Below are 20,089 nucleotides of genomic sequence, written 5' to 3'. Positions count from 1 at the left end.
GAGCTGTACATCAAACGCCTTTATAGTCAGTTCTGTACAGAGGATATGGAGGGCTACAGATACAGTTTGCTCATCCTGTGTACTCTGAAGTGACAGTGTGAGAAAATGGCTTTCACATCCGCTAACGATCTATTGCCACTAACTAACTGCACACACCTAGCCTCTTCACACTCATAGACACGCACCCACATGCACACACACACACACACACACACACACACACACACACACACACACACACACACACACACAAAATGCCACTGTAACCTCTAATCACAACCCTGAAGGCTGGACATCAAATGCAGCTGAGTCGAAACCAGATGATCAGAGGTAATTAACGCAGTTTCATATGCAAATTTAATTAATGCAGAACTACAAAGTCATTATGCAAATGGAGTTTTCCTTGAGCCCCTGCGCAAATATTCATCGCTCGGAACAGGGATCAGTCTCGCCATCTTTCGAAAATCTCTCCTCTCTCTCTCTCATCCCGCAGACACACAAACACACCCACAAATGCACACACACACACACATGCACACTCACACCTCTCTCTTCAGGGACAACATATAAATGCGAGAGAAGTTCTTTCAAACTTGAGATGGTTGTTTTTTTTTGTATTTTTGGCACAGCACCAGGCTCTCGCTATCAGAGCAGGCAGCTGAGAGACTGGCTGAGATGATTTGGCACTGAAGCGAGACAATGAGACTGTTAGACCGGGACCGTATGAATATGCATGACACTGATTACTTTCCATGATTAAAGACTACTCTAATATTTAAATGAGAGCACGCTCGGTGATTAGACGAATACTGCAAAGGGCCAGCGTGTGAGGACGTGTGCTTGCTTAGGCAGATTAAAAAAAAAAATACAATTTACTATGCAGCCTGCAATAAACGCATGGTGTAGGTGTCGTCGTCTATGCGGTTTTGCAAATGAGGAGAAAATTGATGGCATTTGTATTTCACAAAAGAACAGGTAGCGTGTTAAATAAGAAACATGCCGTAATCAAGCCTGGTGGTTTATGGTTATACCGTGACAATCCAGTCTTGTTTACAATCCCACATATCTTACACACTCGGATACATGTTGTATAGGAAACACAGAGCACCATCTGCAGCCGGGAAACAAAAGAACTCTTGGAGACCTCTTGATCAAGGTTCGGGCCTCGTGAGGCGAACGTTTATACAAGGAAAACCTCAAAGGTTTGACGGACCGCTCTCTCTCACCAATGATTACGCTCACATCTGGAAGCTGTGTCATGCGTCCCGGCAAGTGTGTTGCACTGATTCCACTGAAATTTGTCATTTCAAAGAATCTTTCACTTGCGCACTTAAGAAATGTGTTGGAATGTTGAGGAAAATATTCCTGCCATTCGCCAAAGATCTGCTCTTAATTGCCCTGAATATGAATTTGAGCAAATTACTTCTTCTTCTTCTTGATTTATTACTGAGAAGCAGAACAGTTCTCAAATATTTGACTGTAAAGTAAATCTCAAACAAATACATTCGGACCTCTTCCGAATATCATCCATCTACTCAAATATTAATCTCATTAATTAAATGTGTACAGTAATATTTTATCTATTTATTAGATCCAGATCCATATTCAGAGATCAGAGATTGCTATGTTTAAGGATTATAAAGCTAATGGAATTTGTTACACTCGAGAGCTGTTTCAATGCAATACTGTATAATACAATATATATATATATAACATTTGTGATGCCTGACAGAGACAAAAAAGAAGCATGGAAGAAGAGAGTGAGAAATATACAGGGTCTAAAATATGGTATTTGATCACGTCTCTAATAAACAGGAAATAACAACTAAAAACATGCGGTCTTTGAGGACAACAAATTTCAAATCAATACTTTATAAGACTGTAGAAAGGACATTATTCATAATAACACTCACTGGTGTTTATAACAGTTTATAATCACACCCTCCAGTGTCACCCAAATGAGGGTGAGGTTTACTTTTGAGTCTGGTTCCTCTCAATGTTTTTTCCTCTTCCATCTAAGGGAGTTTTCTTCATCACAGTCACCTCAGGCTTTATTCAATGGGGATAAATACAAACAAATTCAAATACTGATATTAGTCTCAAACTTTTGTCTAATATTAATCTGTGTAATATTAAACGTTTTTGTACTATATATTATGTTTTTTATGTTCTGTAAAGCTGCTTTGAGACAATGTCCACTGTTAAAAGCGCTATACAAATTTGCAGTTGTGATTTTTTTTCCCCAAATAAAAAGAAAAGGAAATAACTTTTATATAAGTAAATAATTGAAGTAAATAATTATTAAGTACTGTTCTGACAGTTACAAAAAAAACAGTAGGTAATGTTTTGGAAAATAAAGTAAAAGGTGAGCTAAGAAATTGTGCAAAAATTTGTATTGCGCGGCAATTTGCTCATTTTCAGTTTTTAATTTTAAAAACTATGATGCAATTTAATCAATGAATTAATGCATTTATTTGCATGAGAAAAAAAATCATGACAGTAAAAAAAAAAACAAAAAGAATTCAGTCTGTATCTATGTGAACTTTAACCTTACTGAAAATAAAATAGACTTTCCTATCTGATTTGTTTTGTTAGTTTCTTTGTTTTATTAATAATTGACTAATTGCTAATGATTTCTTGATGTTGCCTGATGCTTACTGTTGCTCACACTTAGCTACAGTAAGATCAGTTAAACACTTTTCACCTCATTTATGCTCATATATACTAAATTATACTAAATAAAGCAAAATTTTTGGAAGGAAGTTTCTCCACTAGCATATCAAGGACAGCTCATATCACATCTCAAAGTGATGCTGATCCTTTAAGCTGGAGGTCAGGGATAACTTCCTCATGCTTGAGCCTGCCACGCTGTCAAACTGCCCCAGCGGGATCATGATGTTGGGGGGGAGATGAGTTCAAATGACGGCCAAGGCTGCAATCGAGTTTAAATGTCTGCCAATGTGCCAGGATCGGGCCTGTGGGACCGCAGTGGACGGAGGGACATATCTCTACACTCTCAGTCCCTTCCTTAGCAGGAAAGGTTATGGACATAAATGAAGGCCACTTTTCCTTTAATAGTTTTCGGCTGCCATAGGCATCTTTTTGTGCCTATGGCAAAGTACTGTCAGTAGATAGACGTGAATAATTTGACAAAGCCTGATTAGACATTCTCAGTCATTGTTGGATGTGAACGGTTAACGTTGTGTACTCATCAAACTCTAACCTTGAGCAATCAGTATAAATTCCTTCTGACCAAAGATATACATAAAGCCTTACTGCATTCAATTTGATTAGCAAAGTTTTCATGCTGTGGCATGCTACAGTTTCGCCCTGGAGCTCCTCTGTACTGTAATGTCTGCAGATAACCTTCATTTCCTTTGACGCTTCTAAGCGAGGAATAAAATACACCGTGTTGTGTTGTCATTGGAAAATAATCAACAACTGGTTTGGGAACCAGAGTTAATACAACAGCTCATGCCACAGTAATTACAATCACATTACTTAATGACAACTATAAGGACTTTTTATCTGTTTATAGTTGCATATAGTCAATGTTGTGGCATGTGGCATGTCCACAAGACAAGTTCTTTCCTGTTGTCACTTATGTTATAGTATCTGTATACAATAAAACAGTCATTTCCTCACCACCACCAAAAAAAAACCCCCAAAAAAACAGCTTGTTACCAAGAAACCAAACTTTCCTGGAGTTTACTGAATGTTGCTTAGCTCTAAGACTGGAGACTCTTTCCCTAAATTTTCATAAAGGTTTATTTGAGAAAACGTCAGCATATTGGAAATTATGCTCTTTTAATTTCATAATTTTTACTACATAGAACTCAACTATAAACCCCTGCATGTTTATACATCACTTTTCATTCTGTAATAATTGCACAGTGTAATAATAATAATAATAATAATAATAATAATAATAATAATAATAATAATAATAATAATAATCGCAAATAGCAGGACAGAATTTTAATAGAGATGATAAAGGCAAGAGAATGTATTGCGCAATCTGTGCACATAACATGTAAACACACTGCACAATACATTCTCTTACTCTATTATCTCTTTTTCTTTCTTAATATTTCTATTTATTCTTAAATTTCATTGATATGCACAGCCTAAGAGGAGTAAGTCAGACGTATAGCATAAAAAATCTTAAATCTTGCTAATCTGTTTATTATTAGCCTACGATTTTTGTGGTACGTCTACGCTACAAGTCCATGTGTTTTCTTTCTGGGAATTTTACTTCAGAAAGTATTAGAATGAGAGAATAAATACCACACAAACCTGCTATTTGCCTTGAACTATTCAACGTCATCTGAGCAGAGTGATGGAGGAATTGTGAGTATATGCACTGGATAACATATATGAAGCTACGTTGGTGCGCAATATGATAATATGATCACAATATATCATGTCACTTCTTGATTTTTTGGAGCTTTGTGAATATCATCAGCACTTTTTTCCATCTTCAAGATGCTAGGCTACAGACTATATATTTTTCACTCATTTTCATTATTTTGTTTCTGTGATATTGCTTAAGTTCGTCCATATCAGTATTTTAATTACATCCATGTTTAAGAAATTTAGTCTTAGAATGAGTAAATATTAAGACACAACATATTTATGACACAGGACATCTACAGTATCAGGCTGTATTTATTCTGCTGTTACTCTACATAACAGCTACAAAATTATTCCTCACCTTAGAAGTTTTTCTTTCTTTCTTTCTTTCTTTCTTTCTTTCTTTCTTTCTTTCTTTCTTTCTTTCTTTCAAGAGCAAATAAAACGTAAAAGTAATATACAAATATACCGTGAGATAAATCCATTTTTGCCTATAGCAAGATTATGATATGATAGAAAATGAAATTATATAAAATTATAAACAAAACAACTGAACAATTTGTCCTCGATAAACAATTGGGCCAATTGGATTTAAAAATAAGATAATGAATTGTTAATCATAACCGTTAGCATGGCAGCTTATACAATGTACGTATCATCCGCCTTGGAAAAATGTTTAACTTTTTGACTGGATGCAACGTCAACCGACTCCACTGACACTCAGAGAAACTGCAAGACAACCGAAGAGTTGATTTTAAGATAATAAAATTAATGAATAGCATTGGGCTTGAATATCTAAGCTCTAATGAATAACGTAAACCTGGATACGATTGTAAATACGTATGCACAGTAAGTTCAATCCGCTTTTTTTTTTCTTTTCACAGTGTACAAGAAGATCCTGAAATTCTTTAACAAGACTGTGCAATAACATGTTCTCCATGTCATTCTGTAATGAAAAATTATTAACGTTGTGCTTTATGTTGTATCCTGAAATCAGTTTGTGCAAAAAAGACAGTTTGACAGAAAAGATACTTTTTTCTGTCTGCTAAACGTTCGGTTTACATTTCATCATCGCTAACTTTTACGTAGCTATCCCCTGTTTTTCAAGAGACGTCACTCTCTGGGACTAAAACATGTCTGACTCTGCCAGAACTTTGTGCCGTTGGCCGTTACTGATCATGACGGGACTAAACCAGGACTAAGTTAGGTTATGTTTGTAATCTGATCTCAACTCATGGCCAAAAAATGTGTGTGTGTGTGTGTGTGTGTGTGTGTGTGTGTGTGTGTGTGTGTGTGTGTGTGTGTACAACAATCTTTTTCTCGCAACAAAATTATAGAAACATTTAGTCCACCGGTACCATAAATGATGATTTTTATCTAACAACATTTAAAAAAAGATAAACAATATTCATTCACTGAGGTTGTGTGAATCACACATGTGGGTCATGACCTTAAGCTAGAGCTAGCTGTATATTAGAAACCTCAGTGAAAAATCCCCCTCAAATACAGTAGACATAGTATTGAGGCCTGGGTGTAGTGTATAGTAGGTTAGCTGCTGCTCTTTTCATGATGATCATGTTGAACTTGTCGCTCTGCAGCTTTCTATAGCTCTCTGGCAAAAAAACTCCCTTAATAATAATAATAATAATAATAATAATAATAATAATAATAAAAATAATAATAATATAATCCTATTTTTTTCTTAATGAGCTTCCCTAAATTTTGTCTCCTAATATATTAAATCCTTCCAACATGTAGGGAAAGGTTCAGTTTTTTTTTGTCTATAAAGAAAATTGGTTTCATCTGGCAAAGTGCTTTGGGCTCTCAAGGGATGTTTTATTACAAATGAGAAAGAAAGAAAGAAAGAAAGAAAGAAAGAAAGAAAGACAGAAAGACAGAAAGAAAGAGAGAAAGAAAGAAAGAAAGAAAGAAAGAAAGAAAGAAAGACAGAAAGACAGAAAGAAAGAGAGAAAGAAAGAAAGAAAGAAAGACAGACAGAAAGAAAGAAAGAGAGAAAGAAAGAAAGAAAGAAAGAAATAAAGAAAGAAAGAAAGAAAGAAAGAAAAAGAAATTCTTTCATCAATGTTTTCCCATATTTCCTTGATGTCATCTTCCTCCAACCGAGTTTCATTCCAACACTGAAGAGCACAGGAACAGTTTGAACACCTGAAAATGTTTTTGATCCTATCTAAATACGGAGGATACGTCAAGTGGTGACTTGCTAATGAGACCTAATTGAAACAACAACCCAACATTGGCAGCGACTTCTGTAGCAAAGTGTACGCTTTCATTTCAAAAACCACTTATTAAAACCTGATACCAGGAAAAAAAGCCCTGATCTCTTTTAAAAAAAGAGAGAGAATTCAGACAAGAACAAATTATGTGCTTGGACATCATTCAATTTCATTCAAACAAACAAAGGTAAAAGAAATGATCCAAATGCTAACCCCAGCGTTAACCTTTGTAACTTTTCATATAAATTCAGTCCAATTTCTAAATACAAGTTCATGTTTTGAAAAATGAGTTGTACGATAAATAATACACTTGTTGATTATTTGCTTATTTACACCAAGCTGCGCCAAATACAGACGTCTGATTGGGCTGATTAGATAACTAAGCTAGCTAGCAAAGCCCTACTGTGTAAACGTGGAATAAACAGTAAGCTACCGGTACAGATGATTTTTGAAACTTGTCTTATCTTCTTACTCTCTTTAACATTTTGTGTCCTCACTTGTTTGTTCTAAGGGAGCTTTCACACCAGGACAACAGGAAAAAAAGTTTCAACTGTAAGCACATGCTAAATTTAGCGACCGTAATTCAGAAGGAATGTGACTTTTTCTTTTATGAAAAATGGTCCCATTGGCATTTTTTGGTCTCTGCAGAGGTTCAGAGATTCCAAAATAGAAAGTTTGAAGAAAGAAAGCACTGAGTGACGTCAATTTTTTTTTACCTTCTGACCAAACAGGTCATGCTGAGTGTTGAGACTCAAACAAGAAAAACAATCAAGGAGGACAAGAGCTGGAGAAAAGGGCATGTAAGTGAGAACATATAAGTCATGAACAATTGAAAACATTTCATTTAAAATTTTACAATGTTATAATTTTCTGTCTGTTGTTGGGACTGGAACATAAGTGACATGACGTGACGTTCCACTTGAACTGTAGTTGCATGCAGTCATTGACACAAGCACTTATTTATACTTCCTCCTTTCACAGCTACTTTTATTCAAAGCCACATTTAGCCTGGGATTCAAACTAACAATCAGTTTTCCAGAAACAAGCCGACGGTCTTGTCTTTTTTTTCAGCCTCCAAAACCAAACATCATCCTCACCACAATGAAACCAGTCTTTCATCATTATTAGTGGTAATAATAAATAGTCTGCATAGTGAGTTATTTATTTAGAGATACTTAGTTAGTTAGTTAGTTAGTTAGTTAGTTAGTTAGTTAGTTAGTTAGCGGATACTAGCTAGGGCTAATAAAAGCGTTGTTCCAGTTACAGCATGCACTTTGGGAAATGTGAAAGCACCTTACAAGCTAAAATGCCAAGAAAATTCTTCCTAGGAATAAAATCTTGTCCTTTAGTCAGAGTTTGTTTGAGGGAAGAAGAAAAAGAAAGAAAGGGGAAAAAAATAGGAGTCTAATGAACTCATCTGACAGCTGCCATGTAATCCCTCCTGCCACCAAAGCTAAAGGAAAAAATCTTTATATTTTTGTGGGATTAGGATCAGGATTTTTATGCGTGAAATTTCAAGTGCAGATGTGCTTCCAAAGCGTAACACACACCCCGACCTACACCTGGATGTATGTACGAACATGTATTTTTTTCACTACAGTCCATATCAATCACTTCTCTCCAAGTCCTCCCACAAACCCTCCCCTCCTCTCCCCTCCCACCTCGTACCTGTCGGTACACTCTCTTGCTTGGGGCAGATTCCTCTTGCAGGCGTTAGACGCTTTTCTTCCTCTTCCTCTCCCGGTGTGACCTGGATGCCGATCTCCACGGGGCAGGGTCTCCTGGTGAGTTCTACTCGTAGAGCACGGGGTGATGAGGACGTGGCACCGCCATTGCTGGGCTTCTCATAGCAGGCTCCAGCCCCGCGGCACAGCCTTCGCTTGTGCTCGATGAAGGCCAAGATGTCTCCCAAAGGGAAGTTGGTCTGACACTGGCCACAGGTCAGCAGGTCTCTTTCTCCAGCGTTGCCCATTGGACTGCGAGGACACGCCCCTGTTGAACGAGGCTCCACCCCCATTTCATGGTTGGCCTCGGCTGTTTGGGGAAAAGAGAGAGGACGAGACAGAGTTGAATTTTCAGCTTTTTTATTTAAACAAGTTTATGGAAAGCTTTGAGTCTATCTCACACAAAGTCTTGTATAAATACACATGCAAACCTTTACTTACTTCAAAGCCATATAATTCTTAAATAAACATTTTATTGATATCAATTTATTAAAAATGACAGGAAAAATCTGAGTTTCAGATTTAAAATTTTGGCTAAACGTTAGACTGTACGTGCATTCAGATCCCTTTCAGCTTTCCAATAGCTGAATTCCGCTTATTTTGTGTGATTCCAGTTACCCAAGATTCCTACCTGGTAAGTATTTTCTTATTGTTTAGATCTTACACTAAGTCACACTGTGTCCTAAACTTCACCACTGTAGAGCTGAATGTTGTTATACACAGCTGTAAACAGAAAAGATTTTATGTGAGCTAGACGTTTATTAGTGATGAGCTACAGTATCAAAAGAAAATTTTCAATTACTTTTCAATTTTCAAAAGAAAAGTAAGGCAAAAAACGTCCGACCGCTGAAAACTGATTATATCTGGACAAGGAGAAAGTTGCTTTAGTTTGATTTTTCATCAAGCCATTCCACTAAAATTTTAGATTGTGGCTATTCTTCGTTCCTCCTGATGTTTAATTTCAGATCATCTGATTTCTTTTTCTTTACTAAAACTCTAGAAACAACAATGTCCTTGAAACGAGCTTGAGGTTAGCTGACGCCATGTTCTCAGCTTCAGAGCATAAACTTGGCCTCAAAGTGACCGCAGCTTGTGATCCTGATAGTGTACGCTTGCTATAACGCACAAGTAGTGTCTTGCAGTTGCAAAATACCTTTCTCTTTCTTCACACCACAAAAAGCAGAACACCTGTGAACTACAAACTGAGATCAGACAAGGTGTCTGTGTGTGTGTGTGTGGTGTGTGTGTATGTGTGTGTATGTGTGTGTATGTGTGTGTTTGTCACAGCCGTGCAATAGCACAATCCTGCAGTGCTGTCTATTTCCGGTCTACTTCTCTGCATGCTGGACCGGATGCTGGAGATGTGCATATGCACTGTACAGGTAGAAGCCAAGGAGCGCTTGCTGAAGCCGCAAACAAGGCGCGAGAGCCGCAGGCCGCTTCGCAGGTGCGCTTTTGGGAAAAGATCGGTTAAGGATACTCGACAAACAACCACCTCCTGTTTGAATATTTGTGCTCTGTCACGCTAGCACTTGATCGTTTGCAAACCAGACTACAACTGTACTGTCTGCCTTGTATTCATGATAGCATATGTTACATATGTTAAATAGGTTTATCTTTTAATCTCAGGTAAATTACAGGCAAAGAGAGAGAGAGAGAGAGAGAGAGAGAGAGAGAGAGAGAGAGAGAGTGCTTACTTGTACATTATTATACATTAAATAGAAAAATGTATGCATACATTTTAAATCATTTCTCTCATATCCCATCCTAGAGTAATACTAATACCTTAGAACCGCTGGGATCTTATTGCATGTTATAACATCTGATATATGCATAAATAATCATGGAACACTACATCCACGTCTGGTGTCTATCAACCCCTCCATGTTCTCGCAGGAGAACGTTGCTGCGAGATGGCAGCCTGAACGTTAACAGCGAAGCGTTTCTGAAGCCGTGTCGCTGACACACACCTGGCCATCTGTACTCAGCTCTCAGTGTGAGATGAAAGAGGCATCAGCCTGTTTGTTCACACACGGTTGAGTAAGATCGCCGGAGGAGGAACATAAATGTCATGGAGTTGGCAAAGATCCCAACGCCACAGGAATGGAGGACAGGAGCTCGTTCAGTAGCACCCTCGCCCCTGAGAAAAAACGCCCAGCACTGCTACGGGGCACAGCGCAAAAAAAATGCAGGTGGGGCCGCGAAGCACATACACACACACACACAAATATCAAATTCTAAATAAAAAATAACAAACAAAAGAAATAATAATAATACTATTCCAACATTGTGATTATTACTAGCAATTATTATGACAATATTATTATTATTTTTAATAATAATAATAATAATAATAATAATAATAATAATAATAATATTGTTAATATTATTATCATCATAACAGCAACTATAAATAAGCATATTGTTTGTCATTTATTATTATTATTATTATTATTATTATTATTATTATTATTATTATTATTGTTTACCTGATCTTTAAATGATCAGTTCAATTCAAAAACTTGTTTACCTCTGAACATTTTTTTAGTGACTAGTGAACACTAATGAATTCTGTATTCTGTAAATATACGGTAGTCCAAACCAAGCGCTCGTGTTCACTCAAAACCTGTTTGTGTCACAAAAGTATTTCAGACGCAAACATGACATGAGCAAGAATAAATAAATACATAAACGCTCTAACCATCGAACCATCAGCGAAGCTCGGCAGCTGCGTTTACAGAGAATGGCATGCTCCGAGTACGGCTGGGTGAAGCGCTGAAGGCCGGGCAAAAAAAGCTACAGCGAACATGTTGTTTTAATGCTCTTGAATTACTGCGTGCTTCACAAGATGTTTTCGTGCATCACTGTATTGTAACTTTACTCAATTATAGTCAGTGTTCAGCATGGAAAACACACACACACACACACACAAAGCAGCAATTTCATACACAATCCTCAGGGAACAGAATTGACAGACAATAAAGTGAATGAATTATATCCAGCTTAAGATAAGGGGTTGGAAGTGATTACGGATTGGGAACGATACTCCTGGGATGGCAGGTAGACTCATGGGGGATGTGCACACGATAAATACACTTATCACACATTATTCCTTAAGGCTATAATGAGAGGGAAGGACAAATTCCGAAAAAGCATATTCACACACAGACACACAAAAGAAACAGAGTTGGGGTGGGGGTTGAGGTGGTTGGGGGTTTCTGGTGTATAGGGGTTTCACTTTTCCCAATTGCTCCAAGCTCCTAAAGACTTACAGCACCCCCTATCAGTCACAGTACTGACTACTGACTCACACACACATACACACACACTGATCGAGCAAACCCTACCACACATGCTTTCCATGCCACCATGCTGATGGATAACGTGGGCGTGAATACGAAGCCCTGCTTTAGACAAAACTGCTGAAACGAATCAGTGCACATGTGACAGACCCTGAAACAACAGCTTTCGTGTCCACGTGCGTTCGGAAGTTGATTCCAACATGAGACGTTACTTATCATTTGGTAAGACTCATCAGAAGAAGAACAAGAAGAAGAAGACAAAGTAGTCATGCTGGTCACTCTCTTACAGTGTACAGTCAAAAGGTCACGCGTGTGAGTCTGCAGACCATCGCACCAAATCGTTTTGAATCATTGTGCATGCTGCTGCACTACATGTACAGTAAAGTGAACCACCTGACTGTGATGGACATCCCCCTCCTACACATAAATATACACAAGGTTCAAGAATTGACTCATGGTTGTCTTTTTTTAAGAAAATGGTAAAATTACATAGAACACTATCAAACACACACACACGCACACACACATGTCTCAGTAACCTTATCACCTAATTAACGCTATACCTAGCCAAACATCCAACCCTCATCTTAATAACAAATGAATCATTTTAAATAAAATTTGCAGTAAAAATCTAAAGAAAAAAAAAAGAAAAAAAAAATAATCTAGTAGGGACCAACTAAACCTCCCATCTGTTATATTCCCATCGTTGTAGGAATATTTGATCCCCACCAACATAATGAAACACACACACACGTTTATATACACACATACATTAAACTGTATACATCTACATGAAAGCGATATTAAAATAATTATTAGATATAATTTACTAATTTGGGCAGTTATAGATGTGTACACACACACACACACGCACACACACACACATATATGTTTATATATATATACACATTCATTTAACTGTATATAAATGAATGAGATAAATATAATGAATACAAATATTTATAATGTGCCTAAATTTAAAAACATATATTTGCACACACGCACACACACATACAAATTAAAAGTCATACAGTCATTACCGTGTGTGTGTGTGTGTGTGTGTGTGTGTGTGTGTGTGTGTATACATATATACAGTATGTACATTCAGTGTTTTAATGATGATTTCATTTGTCAAATTCACGCAGGCAATTTGAATCATTGTAAACATTTAAAGCTGCCTTTCTCTTCGGGCTCATGATCAGTATATAGTAGCTTGAAATATGTGGTTCCTCCAGTTTCCACACCTTTTTTAACATAATGTGACCTATAGATCTCACCACCCTTAACTCGCAGTTAACTCTACCTGCATTGAGCAACCGTCTCAACTGACACGTCCTGTTTCAAGAGCGTTAGCTTATCCGAATGAGAATGCTCTGGTATTTCCCCTTGTGTACGGTCTTCGGAATATTAGTAATAATAGTAATACACTCTGTATGAATTTATCAACACAACCACCCACCCACACACACACACACCCACCCACCCACACACACACACACACACTTTTCCTTAGACAGACACGTGCAGGGCCACACAAACAAACAATTATATATGAGTCACAATCTTAAAAACAAACATATACACTAGGACACAAAAGCAAACACACACACACACACACACACGCAACAAGTTATTGCCATGCCTTCAGTAACTATATCACAAACTTTACACTGTGTATGCATACGTTTCATGGATCTAGAAGAAGAAGCCCTAGAGCAAAGCTCAAAAGTTTACAGTCTTGAAAGAGACCATAGGCTCCTCTGCTTCCTCTCACTCACTCACTCACTCACTCACTCACTCACTCACTCACACACACACATATATATATGACCAAAACATTAACCTCTGTAAGAAAAAACATGCCTGATAGTCTAGTATATTTAATATTTAGTATAGACCTGAGTATTATGCACGTATATTCTGTGTTGTATGTTCCATATCTGCATGGCTTGATCTTCTTACTACTACAGAACCTTATGATATCTACAGCTACACAGCTCCTAATTCACATATTCACAGTTTTCTTTCTCTCCCTTTTCAGTGCACATTTATAAATCCACTTTACATGTGTCTATTTTTGTTTTGATTTCTGACCATATCTTGAAGTGCTCAATAGTATATTAAGGAATAAATACACCTACAATGGATAATAATTATACAAGATTACATCTATGTAACACATCCAAACCATACACATCTTCGAAATGGTCATAAAAGCACGTCAGCGTTCCTGAAATTAAAACATCGCAGTCAGACAGGTTAAAGGTCAGGAAGAATCGTCTAACTCTACAGGCCTAAGCGAGACGCTGACGTTAGTGACACAATCACGTCCTTCAACACATCATCTCAAGAATCGTACTATGACACACAGATTATTTTCAGCACACACAGAAATCTAGCTACTATACAGCCCTTGGTGGTGAAACGAACATGTTTTAGCTGTTCAATAGGAAACAGGCTGGATAAATTGCGCTGATTAAGCTGCTGTTGACTATAGACAGGAACTGAATCTTACGTGTTTTTCTGTTAAAACATCAGATAAAAAAGACATTTCAAAATTACATGATACGAATAGCATTCGGGGCCAAATGTGTGAAGTCTTTTTAAGCTCTAATTAAAGTAAGATTTGATTATTATGAGGTGACGTTGATAATGATGTCGATGATGATGATTGCGCTGTAAGCCGACGAGAGACTGTAAAGCTATAGAGGCATGGCTTCACTAGAACAATGTGTTCATTTGCTAATTAAGATAAACATAAGCCAAATCATTCATCCTGTTCAATTAAATGCAAATTGCATCATGTCTTACCATTCTATAAATCAGTGTATTGTTTATTTCTGTGTATATATAATTATATGCAATCATCAGCAAATCCTACATTTAAAAAATAGCCTAGTATTAAATGGCTACTAGAATATTAAACAAACCGCATAAAAATGTTTGCACGTGCGTATATTTCTATGCAAAGATCTATTTTTAAAATTGTTTTTTAATAAACACAGCAGTTGTGCATGATTTGTTTAATCTATACTTTCTGCACTTTAATCAAAACTTCACAAATGTCAAAACTAGTTTAGCATTTCATTTATATCAGAACCTGATGTTTATGTAGACGATCATCTGATTATTATGCTAAAAAAAAAAAGAACTGTGCTGTGTTTGGATAAAAAAGCTGGCCAGGTGAACATGAATAAATACAGTGTCATTGTCAAAATATTTAAAATACCAGAAAACCACTCAGAATAAAATGCACTTGAAAATGAAAGTATAATCTATGTACTCAGTACTATGATGAAATCTGTATGATATACTGTTAAGCAAAAATAATCATGCATATGTGTATAGAATTTGAGATTTTATTGAAACTAGGGATCTGCCAGTTATGTTAGAAGAATGTTTTTTTTTTAAAGAAAAAAGAAAAAAAAAGAAGAAAGTTTCCTGGAAACACGTTTAAGGTGAGGCAAACTAAAGAACTTCCAGGAACCTTTTTTTTTTTAGTAGTGAGCACAAATATGGTTAAAGGTCATGAAAAAGAAATCTATGCTTTATTGGGATGTCTGGAGTTCAGTCCTTTTTTCACATCGAATAAAATGGATCAAAAATGATATATTTCAAGGACCAGATCAAGGTGTCTACTTAATCTGGACTAATTGGAATCTCTTTAAAGGGTCCGTTTGTCATGAATGAAGCTGGTGTAATAGCTATTCGGTGTCCATGGATAGATTTTGTCCTGCACTGCTCTGTATTTTAAACTTGAGTTATAAAATATTTACCATTTAATCACAGGGTGAATAGTGTGTCTCAGTTAAGTCATGCGCCCTGTGTGTGTGTGTGCGTTTGTGAGTGTGCGTAAAGTTATAGGTGATTCCCATGCGTGTGTGCACAGTTGTTATTGACAGGCGTGTTATTGTCATTGATTAGGCCTATTGATTAGGATCGTGTGTGTGTGTGTGTGTGTGTGTGTGTGTGTGTGGGTGGAAGGTTGTGAGAGTGGGATTACTCACGCTGCACGTTTTCCCTCTGGCTCACGGACAGGTGCTGTGGGTTGCCCTGCTTGCGGCGGGACATCGCCCGGCATCTCACACACACTCAGCACAGAGGAATAAAATCAGTCCGTGAGAAACACGCCGTCCTCTTCTTCCTCTTCTTCCCCTTCCCCTGCGCAAACTTTTTTCTTCGGCTCTTCTCTCCGGAGTCCGAAGCTTTCAGGTGATTTTTCAGAACGGAAGAACGCTCCGGTGCGCACGGGTTACACAGAACAAGCAGGAAAAAAAATACTAATAACAACAACAACAACGACGCACCTTCTGCACGAATAACAGGACCCTCCGAGCGCGAGCTAAATCTAATCTCCTAATTTCTACTGTAATCTAAAATTCAGCTCCTCTGCTCGCAGCGCGCGACACCAGCGGCTTCTCCAACCTAGAAGTTGCCTGTAAATATACGCTCCTCGGCTCGAAGTGGGGTCTTCTTCTTCTCTTTTTTTTATTATTATTGTTTAAGCTCAATGCGCGCTAGTGTCAAAAAAGGCATCTCTGGCGCAAATCCCAATTCCTCCCAAAGTGGTTTTGACAGGTGAATGAAAGCTTGCGCTCCATCCTGCCCGGCGTCAGCGCGCGGCAACGGCAACTCACGGCGCACGAGACGGAGCTGCTTCTCAAAAAGCGACCTACAGGCCGAGTCATTAATTACGTCTCGCGTTTTACGTCGGGGTTCTTCGCGAGGGAGGGGGTGAAGGAGGGAGGGAGGAAAGGCGGACAGGACCCACCCTGCGCGCGCCTGTACTTGTGTATGTGTATGTGTGTGGGTGGGTGTGTGCGTGTGTGTGTGTGTGTGTGTGTGTGTGTGTGTGTGTGTGTGTGTGTGTGGTCAGGGGTTGCCTCAGACTGAAAGAATAAAGACTGGAATTCAAGTTCAAGTACGGACGTGACGTTTGGAGACCTAAAGAACAGCGCGCGCTGCGGGGCGACTAGCGGCGGCTGTGCAGCGCGCGGGGGTTGAAGCAGAAGCGCACGCAGGAGTCTTGATTACCTTTTAATAGTCAACTAACACACTGAAACGGACCAAAAATTACACAACAGACGAATTTACCCAACATTGCAGTTATGTGCAGTAATGATAAATGTTCAACAAAAATGCAGACGGGTTAATTGCGAGTTACGTTTTGTTCATTTAGATAAACTTTGGCACTTTAATGCACTTTGTAACCTCTTTAATAACAGTATCTGTATTTTATTCGTTTGTTTGCTTTATTGTATTTACAATGCAAACTGTTCCATTCTGTCTCTTCACTGTGAATAATTTCATTAACACATTATCAGGTACATAATCAAAATACAGATAATTATTTGACTCTGTATAAACTCTTAACACTTTAATGCACAATATCTGACTCTATATGCACTCAACACTTTAATGAACAATATCTGACTCTATATGCACTCAACACTTTAATGAACAATATCTCTGTCTCTATATACACTCAACACTTTAATAAACAATATCTTTGTCTCTATATACACTTAACACTTTAGTACACAATATCTCTGTCTCTATATACACTCAACACTTTAATACACAAAATATCTGTCTCTATATACACTCTTAACACTTTAATACACAATATCTCTGTCTCTATATACACTCAACACTTTAATACACAAAATATCTGTCTCTATATACACTCTTAACACTTTAATACACAATATCTCTGTCTCTATACACTCTCAACACTTTAATACACAAAATCTCTGTCTCTATATACACTCAACAGTTTAATGGACACTTTATTCTTCCCAGCCTCTTTGCTCACAGTCGTCTTATTATCCCCAAGGTTGCCCTTATTTTTAAATATTTTTATTAAATAAAAACAATAGCTGATTCGTTTTTCTATGACATAACGTGCATAACGTGTATGTCCTGTCATACCTGATCCAGCCTTCACTCTGGAGGATATTTCCATTGATTCTGGGTTGATAAACAAGTGAATACTGTATCTAGTTACATTTCTTGAGTAAAATGTCTAAAGTTTCCCATCAAATTACAAATTAAAACAGATTTATCATTTTATAATATTCTGCTGGCTCATTGTATATCTTAAGTAATAATAAAAAATCATTATTTTCATTATTTTACTTTATGAAGCCTACTTGTCGCCTTATAGCTCTGGTTCTAGTCTTATCTCTTTTTCCTGTCTGTATGGACTTTCACATGTTCTCGCCTGTCCATCATGCACAGGTGAACCGGATACTCAATGATTTCATGCAGGTGTGTGTTATTGGAGCTCTGCAATGGACTGATGTCCAGTCCTCAGGGTTCCTGAGATAGATTCTGAACTTACTAAAGAATCCACTGAATGAATGAATGAATGAATGAATGAATGAATGAATGCACATTTCTTCCCATAATGGGTTACACATGACATTACTATCATGCATTTTATACCAGTATAAGATAATACAGAAAAGTCTGAAATGTATGCACATTGACGGACAACAGCGCCCTCTGGTGGATACGTTTATAATCACAGAATATTATAAGGACATACATTGTTTTATTTTATTTCTGAAGAATGATGAAGAAATCATGTTGAAAAAAAGTGGTTCCCTCCAATTTTGTATAAACGTAATCGGTCCAAATCTCCTGTTTTATATTCGTTTTCAGGACGGATTGTTTGACCCTGAAAATAATTCTGAAAATAATGTCAAGGAACTTTTCTGATTAAACATTAAACATATAAAAACTAAATAAAAAAGAATGATGTTTTGTTCAAGGGGGCAATAATTATTATTGCCCCCTTGAACAAAACCTCGTCATTCTTTTGTCGTAATCGATTGAGTTGCATCAATCAAATACAAAACAAACTTTGTCAGAAGTGGGATTCGAACCCACGCCTCCAGGGGAGACTGCGACCTGAACGCAGCGCCTTAGACCGCTCGGCCATCCTGACTGTTTGTAGCCTTTCTTATAGTTCAATTCAACTCAAGTTTATTTGTATAGCGCTTTTTACAATGGACATTTCAAGTCTCAAAGCAGCTTTACAGAACATAAACATAGAACAGAAGATAAACATAAGGAGTAGTATAAAGAATTAATATAATAAAAATTCAAAATATATATAATTCACAGTGTGTATGTATGTATTTATTCCCAATGAGCAAGTCTGAGGTGATAGTCACCTATTTAATTCAACAGTTATCATTTATATTGTTTATAGGTTAATGAAAATACGTCAGTGAGATAGTGAGAAATAGTAGTGAGAAACATGCGTGTTGCCCAAAATGCACTGCAAACCTAACTTTATCTGGGCTGCCAGGTCCGTGGTTTTAACCACAGTATGGTTTAGAGACGTGATTGGACTTGTATTTCAGTGTGAATTATTTTAACAAATAGACCAATTCACAGCTTTTAAATAACAATATGGGGTGTTATTTGAAGTAAATATTTTTTAGTGAGCCCATCACTGATCATCCATCTCCAGATTTAGAAGACTATTAGATTATTCAAGCAGATTTTTACAAGTAAATATGTATGTGAAAGAAGAGAAGGCGAGAAAAGGCGGTGGAATTATGTCAGGTAAGTAAGGTGTTTGGTATTAATCACGTCTAAGTATTCTCTCAAAATCCGCACAACTTATAACCAGTGTTACATCCGAATTAATTTACTTTGGAAAATGTTTCTGTCAGAAGTGGGATTCGAACCCACGCCTCCAGGGGAGACTGCGACCTGAACGCAGCGCCTTAGACCGCTCGGCCATCCTGACTGACAAAGTCAACTAAGACCGCTGTTGTCTACATGTGTAAGTATTTGATATCCTGGCCATTGATGCATTAATCATTGCACCTGTCTTTCAAAGATGTCAACTAAAAGGCAACTAAGCATTCTCTCACTCGCCATGAGAGGAAAGCCCCCTAAAAAGGCCAAGTTGCAGTATGCTGGCCCAGAGAAGGTGTCGAAAAGGGTAGGCCCATTGTTGTGTTTGGGTGGGGGGTTGGAGATATCACTCTTGCCTGTCTTCAAAACTTGAGAGCCCTCTATCTATCTTGTCACATAATTAGTTAGCAAGTCAAACACAAACGACAACATATACATTATTATGCAATAAAGCTGAACACCTGATGCTCTTTTACAGACTTTGTTCCAAAATGTCATTTTCCTTACAGACATTCCTTTATTTTCTATATTCAAAAAATCTGTCACATAATACTTTTGATTACTTCTGTCTGTCTGTCTATCTATCTATCTATCTATCTATCTATCTATCTATCTATCTATCTGTCTGTCTGTCTATCTATCTAAAAAAGGTGAACGTGTATTGCATATGATAGACTATTATGGTGAACTTGTAGTGCATGTTACAATATTGATCAGTATTATAACAGATATTATATCTGTTCCTAGTTCCCATTTTTATTGTTTATGATTCAGTAAATTAAAATAGAGTTTTCAGTATTCATTACTCTTTATTCACATT

At 37.3% G+C, this 20,089-nt stretch overlaps 1 protein-coding gene and 2 non-coding genes across 3 annotated transcripts in view; all 3 read right to left on the bottom strand.

Annotated features, from left to right (window-relative positions):
• The window catches only part of bcl11bb (BCL11 transcription factor B b), a 29,708-nt gene extending 14,015 nt beyond the window's left edge, over window positions 1–15,693 (bottom strand). Inside the window, exons 1-2 of the mRNA XM_060866249.1 lie at window positions 15,621–15,693; window positions 8,256–8,621 (exon numbers count right to left, since the gene is read on the bottom strand). Coding sequence (XP_060722232.1) covers window positions 8,256–8,621; window positions 15,621–15,684 — 430 coding nt within the window. The 5' untranslated portion in view covers window positions 15,685–15,693. The remainder of the gene's footprint in view (window positions 1–8,255; window positions 8,622–15,620) is intronic.
• Window positions 15,694–18,482: 2,789 nt separating this feature from the next.
• trnal-cag (transfer RNA leucine (anticodon CAG)) lies at window positions 18,483–18,565 on the bottom strand. Its single transcript has one exon. It is a non-coding gene; the product is annotated as a tRNA-Leu (tRNA).
• Window positions 18,566–19,295: 730 nt separating this feature from the next.
• On the bottom strand, window positions 19,296–19,378 carry trnal-cag (transfer RNA leucine (anticodon CAG)). Its single transcript has one exon. It is a non-coding gene; the product is annotated as a tRNA-Leu (tRNA).
• Window positions 19,379–20,089: the final 711 nt, after the last annotated feature.

Source organism: Tachysurus vachellii, chromosome 3, assembly GCF_030014155.1.
Source record: "Tachysurus vachellii isolate PV-2020 chromosome 3, HZAU_Pvac_v1, whole genome shotgun sequence".
NCBI classification, from domain to species: domain Eukaryota; kingdom Metazoa; phylum Chordata; class Actinopteri; order Siluriformes; family Bagridae; genus Tachysurus; species Tachysurus vachellii.
The sequence above is the reverse complement of the archived record's forward strand: the minus strand, read 5'-3'. Positions and strand labels throughout refer to the sequence as shown.